This window comes from Artemia franciscana, chromosome 13 (genome assembly GCF_032884065.1).
Source record: "Artemia franciscana chromosome 13, ASM3288406v1, whole genome shotgun sequence".
NCBI lineage: Eukaryota > Metazoa > Arthropoda > Branchiopoda > Anostraca > Artemiidae > Artemia > Artemia franciscana.
In genome coordinates, this window is record NC_088875.1 from 15,049,382 (window position 1) to 15,064,748 (window position 15,367).

General features: G+C 34.6%; 1 protein-coding gene across 1 annotated transcript in view; it reads right to left on the bottom strand.

Moving 5' to 3' along the window:
- Positions 1–15,367, bottom strand: part of LOC136034572 (nucleolar protein 10-like) — a 60,096-nt gene continuing 44,729 nt past the window's right edge. The window contains exons 10-13 of the mRNA XM_065715815.1: positions 11,192–11,273; positions 7,759–7,991; positions 3,744–3,846; positions 1–150 (exon numbers count right to left, since the gene is read on the bottom strand). Coding sequence (XP_065571887.1) covers positions 34–150; positions 3,744–3,846; positions 7,759–7,991; positions 11,192–11,273 — 535 coding nt within the window. The 3' untranslated portion in view covers positions 1–33. The remainder of the gene's footprint in view (positions 151–3,743; positions 3,847–7,758; positions 7,992–11,191; positions 11,274–15,367) is intronic.

Below are 15,367 nucleotides of genomic sequence, written 5' to 3' on the forward strand. Positions count from 1 at the left end.
TTATTTTGTTTATTTTATTATTTATTACTTTATTTAAAAATGTCGTAGCTTAACTTTTTTAGTATGCATTCCCTTTGCTGATCTTCGAATTTGTCTTCGCTCTTCAAAATGTTTCTTCGCCTCTTCTCTGGCCTTCACAAATTTTTCGCTCTGCAAAAGTAAAATTAAGCAATAATCAATTATAGTAGAACACTAAATAACGACTATGAGAGGCTAAGATTAAAACGAATATAAGACAAAGAGATCAAGATTAGGTTATATGAGATACAATACATTATAAAGATTAAGACTAAAACAAGTATAAAGAAAATATTTATATTGTGACAGTTATCTGGCAACAATTAGCTTTTATTCTGGTAAAAAAAAAAGACGCAAAGATATATAAAATAAAAATAAATATAGGCGTTTGTTACACAATCTAGTCACGGGAAAAGAAACACTATAGTCATAACAATCAAAATATAAATATAACAATAATATAAATACAATAACAATTTACAACAATAAAAATATATATAGACGTTTGTTACACAATCTAGTCACGGGAAAAGAAACACTACAGTCATAACAATCAAGAACGAACAAACTATGTTACCTTTCTATGTTAACCTTTCTATATTAGCTTTCTATGTTAAGTAACCTTTCTAGCACTGATACTAAACTGAGCCCAAAATTGTGTTCTAATTTACAAATAATGAATCTATTCATTGGAAAGTCCTATATCTAGGGTCATACTTATTACCCTATAAACTTTAGGAACGATGCCTTTTTTAGAATCAGAACAATCAATGATTGAAAATCTACCCAACCCACTAGCCTTACGCACTCGCGTACCCTTTGATCATGCGCATTAAAAACATAGTATTTTAGGATGTTAAATAGTGGGATAATCTTAGATGTTTTCCAAAAAATTGAGAGGGTTTAGAGCATTTTGTTTGTGAATATAGTTGTCTGAGTTACCCAAGAATGAAGATTTTCTAGTGTGGACAGAGGGGGGGGGGGGTAAATTGGCTGATTCAGAAAAATTTTAAGAATGGTCAAATGACGGTTAGAAGCCTGGCAAGTATATCCATATTCGAAATTTCTAGCTACATTTATTACGCATTGCTAACAGCCCTATCATATATATATACGGTAAATCAGAGAAAACTAGAGATCTCTCATATTTGTACAGTACCTCTGAATAAAATTGCTGAATACATGTTCTATGCAGAGAAATTTGTTCCGTTTCAAGCAATGTGTTCAAATTTCAGGATTTTCAAAGAAAAGGGGCTTACTTTTTCGTATCCCTGCAAGCCCCAACTTAATACCCTTAAACCTTTCCTATGATATTGCATATGCGTCCTTTTGATAATCTAGAAGCACACCGTGTCTTTTGAATTAGTTCAACGCCCTCCTCACGATGCTCTGAAAGTGTTTTTAGGGAAATGTTCCGATTTCAAACAATTGTTTTGAGGGAATTTGTGTTCTAATTTTAGGATTTCAAAGAACAAGCCTTACTGTATTATATCCCTGAAAGTCCCAACTTAATACTTTTATCCCTTCCTGAGATATTGCACGTACGCTCTTTTGAAAGTCTGGATGCGCCTAGTGTCTTTGAATTATGTCAAAATCCAGTTCATAATTTTCTGAGCGAATTTTTAGAGAAATTTCTATGTAACCTCAGGCTAAAATTGCCGAATGTATGTTCTAACCAAGGGAATTTATTCGAATTTCATATTATTTCAAAGAACAATTCGCTCTAATTTCAGGATTTCAAAGAACAAGCCTTACTTTATCATAACTACATTAATTTTACTCTTTCAATCTCTTTGCAGCATTTCTTCTAAATAACAGTCCACAACGAAAGACAATTTCCAAGGTTATCTTAAGTAGTGTTCAAAAGTGTTCGAAAAGCTGATGAAGATTTATTAGATGTTTTCCACAGAAAATGCCTACGGATTACGGATGAGATAGCTTGGGCACGTTCTGCGGACGAAGGATGGCAGATTGCCAAAGATTGTCCTTTTCGGGTAATCGTCAAGGGTTAAACGGAAAGCAGGTCGTCTACGGTTGGGGTGGGAAGATGTCAAAGAATGATCTAAGGGAAACAGGAACTTCCTGGGAGGGAAGCTGTAAAGAGGGAGGATTTGGATAGATTGGGATGGAGTAGGAGCATGCGTAGCTGTGTTGCCCTCAGGCGGGTTGGTGCTGCGGTGAGTTGTTAGTAGTAGTAGTAGTTGTTTATAAACCAGAGCTAAAATTTAGGGATACTTTGCCTGTCACATATCATAGAAAAATTACTTACAAAAAAAAGCTTCATTCGACGTGGAAATCCCCAAGTTGCCCACTTAGTTCATTCTAATTATCTTGTGTCTAAGACAAACCCTGAACCCAACTGGGTTATCAGCACTTGATCCTCTTGGTTTTCTACCCAGATCAACATTACAGCTTTTGCCTCGATGAATACAAGAGTGTCATATATTATAATAATTATGTAGTTTAAATTTATTTTCAAACCTCTTAGAGAGAAGACCGCATCTGAATCCATTCCTGCATCTGACACGGGAAGGAGTACGGGAATCAAGAGATCTTTACCCACCCCACCCTCCTGTTTGAAGAAAAAACTCTTAGATCTCTAATCGAGCTCCAAGGGACATTTGATTCCTGTCCAACTTCGCTTAAGACCTTTTGCAGACCCATGGCCCGACTTATAAATAACTCTATTATTTGAAGTCACCTCTGAGCCAAATATAAAAACATTTGTGGACAAATTAATTTGTCGCTATAATTTTGGGTTTACATCGTATGTGCCGCGGTAATAGAACTAAATTTCATTGAAATGTCATCAAAGCTACGTAGGTCTATTTTGATGCTAAATTTTGGTTGAATTTAATTAGGCTAAATGAAGACAGAGCTGCATAAGAAGAGATGTTAAAGAATGTTTTGAAAACTTAGTGACCATCCCTGATTACATCATTATTATAAAGGGAGGGAATGCCTTATGCATGGAATGATGGTATTGGTCCTCGTGAAAGTCAAGTAAGGAAATTTATTTTAAACTTAATTTACTGAGCACGTTTTGATGTCGACGAGTGCAACTACAGGCAAATCGCCTTCCAATCCAGAGCGGCCAAAAGGTATTCGATAGGAAAAATGTGACGCCTGAAGGGCGATATGCTGGTCCCATTTGTAAGGAGGACAAAAATTTAGACGATTTCCCCGAGAATGCCATTTTGATTTCAAGGGGAAGCATTTATATTTGAAATTATTTATATTTGATTCAAGGGGAAGCATTTATATTTGAAATTATTTATATTTGATTCAAGGGGAAGCATTATATGTTTTCCTGTTTCTCCGCATTGTTCAAAGTACAAACCCAGCAACAATAGCTCGAGTTGGTGTAAACGCTTAGAGAGGAAAAAAAGTTTATGCGATTAACTTTTTTGGATCTAGATTAAGCTATTTTTCGCTTTGTATTTTGTTTTGAGTGTTTGTAATTTGTTTTGTTAGGTATTTCCTCATTGTGTACACATTTCGTAAATACACTGATCTATCTATATTGAAAGAAAAAATTAGTAATGCTTTGTTGTAAATTATAAAAAAAATTTCAGTCCGAAAAAAATTCCAATATCAATCAGGCGTTGAAAAAAAAAGAAGAAAATACAACACTCTTTTTTGCAGTTAGGACATTTTAATGTCTAAGGATACTTAAAAAATATATTTTTTTAAATATATTTTTTTTAAGTAATGATTGACAGTACCTGTTTAAGCGTAAAAGTCATTTCCCTGCTGCCAACTCCCCCCGTTCGGGGTCTCGTTATGCTCTCCTGCTCTTCTATTTGCAATCGTTCTTCAAGCGTTGATCTAAAATATACATATGCATATATTTATACAAATATATAAACTGTAAAATGAATTATAAAATAATAAACGTAAAACATATATTACTATAAAATAACCAATATACATATAAACATTATTTTATATACATAAAATAATATGATAAATAAAATAATATAATAACATGAATATATTTATGCAAAGGAGCACAAAAAATAAAAAAAGCAAATGAGTATGATTAGAAACAATAGTAAAATACAATACATTTAAGTATAACAAGAGATACTTTTCTGTCCAATCCTAACTGCCTCAGGCACGCTATACCCTGGATAAACAAATACTAATCAAGCTACGTATTATCTGAAGCGATTCCCATAACTAACTATAAAAACTACCAATATGTTCTAATGTAAACCATAGGACAGAAGCGTAGTCAATAAAAGCCAATTGAGTTATACCCTGTGATCCTAGTTTTTCCAGGATTGCAGGGTGTTAGAGACCCTGAAATTTTATCTAACCCCTTTTTATGGCACTGACCATCACAGAGCATATAATCTCGACATTTTTTATCGCTATAATGAGAGACACGTTCAGATGGCTAGACGTTCAGTCGTTTTGCGGACGAAGCACGACAGACTGCCAAAGATAGTCTTTATCGGCTATCCATCTAGGGCCAAACTGAAGCATGTCGTCACCAAATGGGCCTGGGAAGAGGCTTTAAGAAAGAATTTTAAAAAATTGGAAATTTTGGAAGGGTGCAAAGAGGGAAGCTTTGAATAGAATGAGATGGAGGAGGATCGTGCGCAGCTGTGTTGATCTCAAGCGGCTTGGTGCTGCAGTGAGTGTTAATAGTAGCTATAGTAGTAGTAGGGAATTTGTCAACTTGCCAAACATATATATATATATATATATATATATATATATATATATATATATATATATATATATATATATATATATATATATATATATATATATATATATATATATATATATATATATATATATATATATATATATATATATATATAATATATATATAGCATATATATATATATATATATAGATATATATATATATATATATAGATAGTTGTTATAAAAGAGGTAATTAGAGTAGTTCCGTTTCAGATTTTTTTTTTTACTCAATTTTTCTTTTATCTCCTTGTTGATATTTTGGTTAAAATAGATGTGAAACTCAAGCAACAGGGCGTTTTTGCATAATACTTCATCAGTAGTCGTCCATATGAAACACACTTATGCTTCATCATGCCCGCAAACAAGAGACACGCCTGAAACTTTTTCAAAAATAAATTATTGCGCTCCATGAAGTTCTAAGCCAAGGTTGCCGATACTAGCGGTTTATACTTAATTTTATTTATTTTTATTTCTTCCTTTTGATGTTTGTTTCTGCAGATATTTTTGACAATAAAAAATCGTTTCGTTGTTGAGTTGGACCTTTTTTATTCTTTAATTTTTCATAAGCATCTTATAGCTATAAAAATGAAACTTGGAAGCACCTCAAGAGATAGAAAAAAAATAATTAATCACAAATATTTATAAAAGTTTGCGATGACATAACGTTTCCAAGAAAAAATAAATGAAGCTGTAACTTCAATAACTTCTTAAGTTTTTTGTTTTGTTTTTTTCTTCGAAACGCGACAAGCCTCGCTCTAACTGCTCTTATCAACTAGGTGTATTTAACTGAAAGACTATTTTCAATATTTATATAAACAACATTTAAACATAGAAAATAAGAGAAACTATGGATAATAAGATAATATTTGGCCACGAATCACGTCTACAGTCCTTCAAGCTCTCCAAATAAGCTGACTTAAGAAGTCGGACTCTAGGTAGCCTAATTATCTCCTCTAAGAATTTCACCATTCTAACCAATCTAATACTCCTAAAGGGGAAAAGCCCCAAATCTCCTTCCAGTACCGCTGAAATAAATGAATCTTTCAAGCCTAAAATTCTCTTAGAATATCTTATCTGAGCTACTTTTAGCTTAGCTGCTTTAGCAAAACCCCAAACCTAAGAACCCCAATGTAGACTAGAAACTAATGTGAATGCAACCGGTAAGCATTAATGTTCTTAATTAATTTCTCGACGAAAATTTTAATTAGTTCAGATTACATTCCAAATGACTAAAACTAGTATATTTATTTTTGATTATCCCAAGATTTGGGTTTCTGGAACTGGAGTGTTTTATTTTGTGATGTCAATGCTGTTCAAAGGCAAAAAACGAGAGAAACTATATACAACCATAAAAAAGCCACATTAACCAGCTAATAAGTAAGATCTTGAATGGTTTGTTTCACTGAAACCTGGAAAAAAGTGATTCAAAAACTCCTCTCTCCTATAAAACAATAAAACTGTCCCTTATACCCTTTCTCTTGGTTAGCAACAGCGTTTTTGTTCCACATGATGACACAATTCAACTTGCGTAACAGGAATAAGGTCGACGCGCAGGCGATTAGGATACATAACTGTGAAAATGAATATAGAAATTTTCTTTACATTTATCAAACAAAACATAAAGACTGAGGAAAAATAATTTTGCATTTTCGCTATTCAAAGCGAAATGGTCAAAATCCGAATTCGTGCGCTGTCAGAGTAGAAAAAGTCGAAAACGAGGTTCGAATGTTGTTTCTTCTAAAAGTGTGGGGAATATGGCTATTCAACAGTTTAAGTTGGCTCATCATTTATCTTTCTCTCAACTTATACCTTTTCGTACACTAATTTTAGTCATCTAAACGAGAAAAAAATCGCTGCTTAATCGGGCAGTGTAATGAATTTCTATCCTCAAATGAACCTTTAAGGCCCAAAGCCCAAGGACTAGTCCAAAGAAGAAAAGGTAACTTCAGCTTATTCAGGTAATTTCAGCTTATTCAGGGGTTTAATAATTTTGTTGTTGTTTTTTTTTCTCTCTCTCTCTCTCTCTCTCTTTAGCCCACCAATTTGTAAACGATTTGGTAAACCAAATTTGGCTTAGGCAAAGCCTATAAAAATAATAATTATGATAAAAGAATAATGACGATAAGAAAACTCTAAGTAAGGAAGCTTTCTAAAGTTACTTGTTTAACTTTCGAACCTAGACAATATCGCTGAGCCTAGTTTAGATAGAAATTCAGTTAGAATTCTATACACGTCTCTACAGAAACGTCTATACACATACCCGGCCAGAAACCCGGTCTAGGCATGAAGCTAGAGATACAGCTGTGAAATCAGCCAAAGGTTTAAAAAGAGAGGCTAGAGAGGCTGATAATAACCAAACTAAAAAGAGATGAACAAGATGTTGCTAATGCTCCCTGATCGGACACGTGGCACTTTATTTCGAAGCATCAACTCTCTAACTTTTTTGAGAAATCTTTTGAGAATTCATCAACTCTTGAAACCCCACGATGCTCACAATTTGTCTCATCTATTCCCATTTTTCTCATCATCTATTCTCCTCTGTAACATTTCCCGCCAGCTTTGTTGTTTTGTTTTTCAAATTTCCCCTTTTCTGTTTTGCCCCTTTTCCTCCAAAAAAGATTACTATGCACGCCTTTTTTTTTATTCATAATTTTTTTAGAATGTTTTTTGCTCCTTTGTTTCTTATTAACCATTGAGCCTTACAAGAGAGAGAATGTAAAAGTATTTTTTCGGTTGTAAATTTATTGTTAAAAAACGAACTTGACTTATACACGTGTCTGGCCACCTATACTTTAAAAATGTCAGAATAAAAATTCGCGACTAATATACATAATAAAACCTGCCTTTTGCCACCCCTTTCCCTCCCCCGACGTTACATCTTCAATTTTAGGGATTAAAAGGTCTGTCTGGAACAATGAGCCCCTTGAATTAATACTTTTTACACAAAGACTTTTTAAATACACAACTACCACCTAAAAAAGAAAACAAAACTGAAAGCGACAAAACATATTTGTCATACCTTTTGGATTTCGTCTTCAAGCCAGCATTACCAAATTGAGAATCTGTTTTAACCTCAAAGAATTTCGGCTCGTTTCTAGCAGCTTGTCTTGCTTCATATTCTCTCTGTTCTTTATCCCTCCTCACTTTTTTATAGGTCTTGCTTAATTCTTTGGCCATTTTTTTTTCATCCTCTGAGCTATCATAAAAATCGCTGTCCTCTCCGTTGCTTGACCTTCCTTCTTCTTCTTCTTCCTGAAAATGATCAATAAACTATTATCTTGCATTTGGGCCATACGGAAAATATAAAAGACAATGTAAAAAGAGGTAGGAGATCTCGGATGAACCCTAAGTTAGATAAGCAACCACTTTCACAAGAAGTAAAAAAAGAAGCCTAGAAATGAATGTTGGACGGGAAAACATATCGCCTTGATATCTTATAATATGTGTTAGAGGCCAATAGGCCTGAACGGTTCAAACCCATAAGAAGATTTACTACTTCTTAAGAAGATGAACTACTAACTACTCACTTCAGCACCATACCACCTGAAGCAAACATAGTTACACATGCTCCTCCTCCATCCGAATCTATTCAATACCTCCCTCTTTCAAAACCCCCAAAAAGTTCCAATTGCCTTTAAATCTCTCCTGACGACCTACTCCCACCCCATTCGGGGACAACCTGCTTTTCGTTTGACCCTAGATAGTTGGCCGACAAGGACAATCTTTGGAAATCTGTCATCCTTCCTTCACAGAACGTGTCCTAGCCACCTCAACCTTTCTCTCATTACAGCCCTAGAAATTAGGAAACCTTTCTCTCACAGTTACATTTTTCAACTTAGAAATAGCTCCTTATACCAATTGCTTCGACAAAAGTTTTTGTCTTAGCTGATTGTCTTTAAAGTAAACCAGGCCTGTTTCCCTGGACGAATCATAAACAAAACTCACGGCAAATGATCAGTGACTATGGAAAGTCAGAAGCCAAAAAAGTAATAAAAAGTTAGTAAGTATTTGTTCCTCAAAATACAATTAATGAACCAAAGAGTTAACAAGATGAAAAATTCGGGAACAGATGTGGGTTTAATAACAAAATAGATCCAAAATTATCATTTTTTAAGGAAATTATGACAATTCTATAAAATATATCAGTTTATCAACTGCAATAAACGCACTTTAGTAGTTGATTGGTTTTCAAGAGCGGAACAAAATTTGTTATATCAAGACTAGACGATAATACCCACGAGAACAGCAACGGCTTTTTACGGAGGGAGGGAGGAGGTGGATATATGTACTATTTTTCTGTCAGATGTTGGCTTTAGACTCACTTCTGAGAATTTTTAGAGGGGAAAATGGACCCTTTCCATCTCCGTGGCTACACTCATGCAGGTATTCAAGCTGAATGTACACAGGTGTATTCAAACACATAATAAACCTGAGTTGTTCATAAATTTGTTCCTTTATCCCTTTAAATTTCATTACCCTCCCTTTAAATTTCAAAATACTTTTCTTGGCTAATTTTCACTAAAATGAACGAAAAAAATTCCCCCCTCTCCTATATTTTAAAAAACAGTTTTTTCATATCTTCATTTTTTTTAACAAAAAAAAAAAAAAAATTTCACCACCCAAAAATTTCCGTGAATTGGCTATGGAATTACAAGGTTAGTTAGAATTGTAACTAAAAAGACATTAGTGTAAACACAAAAAGGGATGTACAGATAGGTATGCACAGGTCTAACAACTAAGGAGTGGATCAGAGGATTTTCCTGGGAGCGAGGGTTAAAACATGAATAAAAGCGCATTTTCAGATACTAATTCTTTCCAGGAAGGAAGGAGAGTCCATGGAGAAAACCTTCGAGAGGGGAGAATACCCCCTCCCCCGGGCACCCGTTGTCCAAACATAAATACATTCAATGATGATGTCACGTCTATTCCTTTTTCGGAGTCAAGACTTTGACCTCTCATTTGTTTTCATTTTTGAGCATCATCCCCCAAATGGTTTTCCTAAAATTTGCTATTCTGACAGAGTCTTGAATTAGTTTTATTAAAATACAACTGTTAAAATGTCACTATTAAAATATTGGATCCACTGCCAGAGCAGTTCGTCTGAGAAGATTTTGTTGTCTGTTTCATGCACATAGAAGATCTTCTGATTGCTTTACTGTAAACGCAAATGTGTCTTGTTCAATGCGAGATTTGTCTCCTATGATGGGCGTGGGAGTTGAAGGAAGTGGAAGGAAGGAAGAAAGAAGGAAGTAAAGTGATATACAAATATTAACCGTAAAGCTGGCAAAGAATCCGAGTTTATTAAAGTCACCTTCACCCACCCAAAGTGTTAACATTATACTACTGCACTAAGTCATTGCTGACAGCCCTTAGTAATAGCTTAATTAATTTATGTTGTCTGATGCGCGTGCACTGTTTATTTATGCACATGCACACATGTTTCATGCACATAGAAGATCTTCTGATTGCTTTACTGTATACGCAAGTGTGTCTGTAAATCCAGGATCTGCAAGTCTAGGCGTCCAACAGAAAGAAGTGTAATGCTGCGAAGAAAGACATGGACCCGATTGGCAGCTTTCAAAAGTAAGGTAGGCGATTTAATAGCTGCTGGCTTTAATTTGCTTAAGAGTCTGGCACAAGACCAAAAACCTGAGATGTCCTGATTTGGAGTCTTCTGGATTGAAGGAGGTCCGACTACGTCTGTCCTCGTTAAAAGGAAGCGAGGAAATCCTTACTAAAAAATTTTTCCTGACATTTTGTAAACTCAACAACATAAAATAAAACTAAACAAAGGGTCATCAAATGTCACCTATTGGGGGGGGGGGTACAGTTAAGTACTTCAAAATAACTTCCCGGGGGTCATTGAGGTGTTGAATTCATTCCGTGGAGTTTCATTCAAATTCCTCAACTACTTTCCAAGATAGACAAAAGCCCCTCATCTAGAATTTTATCAAAAAGGATTACATTCTTTATCTACTTAAAACAGAACATTAGTGACAAATTTAAAAAAAAGAGATTTTAAATCATTTTAAACAAAATTTGCAGGCCAAAGAAACAAATTACTCAACTTTAATCCGAAACAAAAGCAAAGCGAATATTCAGTCAGATATAAGTCTATTTAGCTTTTTTTTTGTTTTTTATTTATTTTTATAATTTATTATATATTTAATTATAGCTTATTTTTATATATTATTTCAGCTAGAGACTTGGAATCCGGCTACTGAAGCGAAAGTCAAATTCGGTAAGAAGCTAGCTTTATTCATTAAAGTTAGAAACAAAACTAAGGGAGGCTTCGAAATCACCATTAAGTTTAAATTGCCCATGTTTGCGAACGATATAGTAAAAAAAAAAAAAAAATACATACTTTCGTTGTTGAATAAATCCTTCGACACCCCTATAAAATGATAATCAAGGTAAATGACATTTCGATAAAAAAAAGAATAAAACATTACCTCGTTTTCTTCTGTGATCAATTCTTTTCTAAGCTTCTTCTCGCGCTGTTTATCCAGTCTCGACACAACAGGATTCAGCAATCTGAAAGGAAAATGAAAATAAATAAGTTGTGGTTAGGTGGGGGGGGGGGTCAAACATCGTCTCGTTTCTTGTTTATTCCTGAAACAACACGATAATATACCAAAAAATTTACCTGCAAAGGGTAAAATTAAAAACTGTAACGAAAAATGAGAAACAAAAGCGCTCAGTTTAGGAGAAGAAATATTTTCTATTTCTCTCGGTCATTTTCTGTTCGATTTTTTCTGAAAATAAAGGAGAAAGAAGATGCGGCGGTAATCTTCAAATTAAGATGAAACGAATTTCCCAAAAATATAATAAAACTACCCCCCCCCCAAAAAAAAAAAAATTATCAAACAAATTTTGACACTGCTTGTTTAATGCTTTCTTTTAGAAGAAGTGAAAGTGACTATCACTATGTTTAACTAATGAGGAAATTTGGTCTTTATATTAATGTTGGGCGATATTAGATATCGATATCGATATATCGCATTAAATATCAGTATCGAATATCAAAACCTGAATATCGATATCAAAAACGATATTATTCCGGTTTTTTCTGGTACCTTGGGTGAACGTCCAGCAGAAAATATCAGACATAGAACTTTGTTTCGCAAATGGCCAAGAAGAAGAATAATGCATTCAATCCACTTACTCATATATGCTGATACACACCATGCACAGGTGTATCCATAAGTTGACAAAGGCCTGTCTCTAAACTGCGTTAAGTGTGGGTGGACTCTAAAATGCTGCTGAGAACCTCCAAAAGTCTTGGCTACATAAAATATATTCTAAGCTAAAAGGTCTTGATCAGATCACACTCCAGGTCAGGTCACGATCGCGAAATACCTATATTCATATTTCTAAAAATTGTGTATTAACTATGACGATCATCTCCAAGTTGAGCGTAAAAGAACAATTGGGCGTTACTGGAATTTGTATCAACAGATGCAAGCGCCGTCACAGTCGGTGTGATTCAGTCACTACAGAATCCACCCAGTTTGTGGGGAGCACATGACGGAGTTTCAGGAGTCAATGCAAAGCAAATCTTGTTAGCAGCTGTACCTATCACGGCTCTATAGATTTTCAGTAGGGAGTCTTTAGTTCCAAGAAAAATGATCCACTCAAATCGCGCAAGTCTTGCAATATGAGTCTAAGAAATGCCTATATGAACTTGTCACAAAATTAGTGCCCATGTCCGCCACCAATGTCCTTTCTGAGAGTGGATTCCAAGCCTCATCAGAATCATATAGTTTGTGGTAACAGTCTGTAAGAAAGGAGCAACTCGGCCCAATAACAACTGAAACTCTAAAACACGGAATTTTGGTAACAATAGATACATCAAATGAATCAGCTCTTTATGTCGACTTCAGATATATAAAATTCATCAAGTTTCATGTACCATTAAAAGCAACGAGCCTCAGAAAATTTGTATGAAAATTATACAGAAATTGTTTTTAGATAGAGTGGGGGAACGCCCCTTAAAAGTCAAAGCATCTTAATAAAAATTGATCCATCAGATTTGACATATCAGAAAATCATACTGCAAGGGTTTCTAGTTACCATCTGCAAAAATTGAAAAAATATTGTGATTTTTGCCAGAAGAAATATGACGGATGCGTGTTTATTAATTCAGTTGTCTTTTTCTTTTTGCCAGGATGATCACATCGAACCATTGGTCATATAAGATTGGGAGAGGAGTTGCTCAAACTGAAATTGCAGTTCTAGTTGCCCATTTTTTGACCAAAGCGATCGAGGGGCAACTCGATTTCCCCTCCCTCCCACGCTCTTTTCCTGAAAATCATCCGGTCAACATTTTGAGCATAGTTCAAGTAAGTTCAAGTAATCATATTTCTGGGGATGACAGGGCCCTGCAAGTCCCTGGGAAAACGGTTGTAAGTTATGAAATTTGTCCAGTGTTTACATATAGTATTTGTTATTGGGAAGTAAACAGCTATTTTTGGGGAGGGTGATTTTCTAGGGGGGGGGGGAATTTCTGCGGGGAGATTTTCTAAGGGAAAATTTTCCGTGATGAGGGAAGTTTCCAGGGATGAACTTTCAAAGGGAAACTTTACACGGGAGAATTTACCAGAATTCTTATACGAAGTTCGTTTTATTTGATCCATCTTTTCTTTGCCAATTCAATTTTAGACTTGAAGATACTCCGGGGAAACAGCCCAAGTAAAATTTTCATAGGACTTAAAGTTTCGTGGCTGAAAATATCTGGGGGTGGTAATTTTCCGCAAGAGGGATTCTCAATGAGGGAATTTTACGTGGGAGAAACCTTCCATTGAGACAACGGGCGGGGAGAATTTCTATGAAAAATTTTCTGCAGAGGGAGGATTTCTAGCATAATTTGAAACCATTAAGAATTAAAAGAAAAACAAGTTTTTTTCTCTAACGAGAGTAGGTTAATTAAAAACAATTTTCCATGCGGAATTGCAGCAAGAAGTTTTTATGAGGAATTTTCAGCAGCGATGAAATTATCTGGGAGAAGGGGATCTTGCCCGGGAGAATTTTTTCAAGGAAAAATTTTCTTGGGTAGATTTTCAATGGAGAGAAAAGGTGGATCTTCTAGCATCATTTGAAAAACGATCAGAAATTAAATTAAAAAAAAAACTTTTTTTTCAACTAAAAGTAAGGAGCACCATTAAAATGAACAGAAATTACTCTGTGTATGAGGGTGGATCCCCCTCCACATTACATCGGTCTTTACGCTAATTTTAACTTTGTGTCCCAATTATGTAAGAACAACTCTTGAAACACAAGAGCCGTTTAATTAGTCGGGAGATTTTTAAAATACAAAAAGAAACTTTGGCGTAAAGAGCGAGGTATTGAGGAGGGGTTATCCTCCTTATATACGGGAAGATTTCTGTTCTTTTAAGCTATAATGTTGCTCCTTACTTTCAGTTGAAAAAAAGATTTTTTTATTCAATTCCTGAAAGGCTGAACCAATTCTCAGGGGAAAATATGGACATGTTTCTGATTTGAATAGCCAAAATAGCCAGTCGTATATTTTTCTTTATCCTGAGCCCGAGTAATTCCAAATGGAAGCCTATTTATTAAATTAAAATTTTAAATAATGTGCAATCAAAATTTAAATTAAAATGTGCAAAATACTCTTTATTTGGAAATTTTGCTATTGAATTTTGTTCCTAAAGTTCAAACCCTTAAATTCCTGTGAACAAAAAATTGGTCAGAAACATCGAATCCGATATATCGATTATCAAATATCGAAAGTCAAAATATCGATATATCATTTGATTAAGATATCCCCAAACACTACTTTATATGATATCAAATTAATAAAATACAGTGGTGGTTCTAGGTCTAGGCAGGAGGGGGGACACCTACCCTCCCCCACCAGTTTTTTGACATCTGGCATTAAAACCCTTTTATTTTTTTACACTCCTATGGTATACCTTTACCCATCCCCCAGATTATGTGGCTTAAAACCGCTAGTGATAAAACGTATAGAAAAAATACTGAAGAAAGTATTTTTTAATAAGAGACTAAGAAAGTATATTAAAATGATTCGCCAAAAGACACATTACTTATTCTGGTCATAATATAGTTGGAATAGGGGTATATCTATAAGCACATTTTAACATGAAGTTAATCATATTGGTTTCTGAAAAACAATAACAAAAACCCTGTGATGTAATTGCCAAAATAAATTTCGTTGTTTTGGATATGTTAACTTTTAAGTTTTACTATTCTTTCGTGAAAATTTAAAGTGTAACCCATTAAAACTTCTAGTGCCCAATGTAAGTGACCAGAAAAATTTGAGGGCAACTAGGCCCCCTCCCTCGCTCATCTTTCCAAAGTCGCCCGATCAAAATTTGCAACGTGCAAACATGAAGTATTCATCAATATAACAATATAACGGCACAGCTCAATTGAAAATAAGCCCTACAAGGATCACTGGTTATTTCCCTTTGACCGACAATGCGCGTAATTTTCTGAAATTAGTCAAAGAGAGGAATTGTTTTGGAGAATCCCAAAATTTCTTAAAAAAGAGCCGGACAGAGGTATCATTATTTTTATAGATAATAAAGTGCATCATAAAGAATTGTGATCCCTTATGATTGGCTGGTTTAAAACTAAAAAAGGCGCTT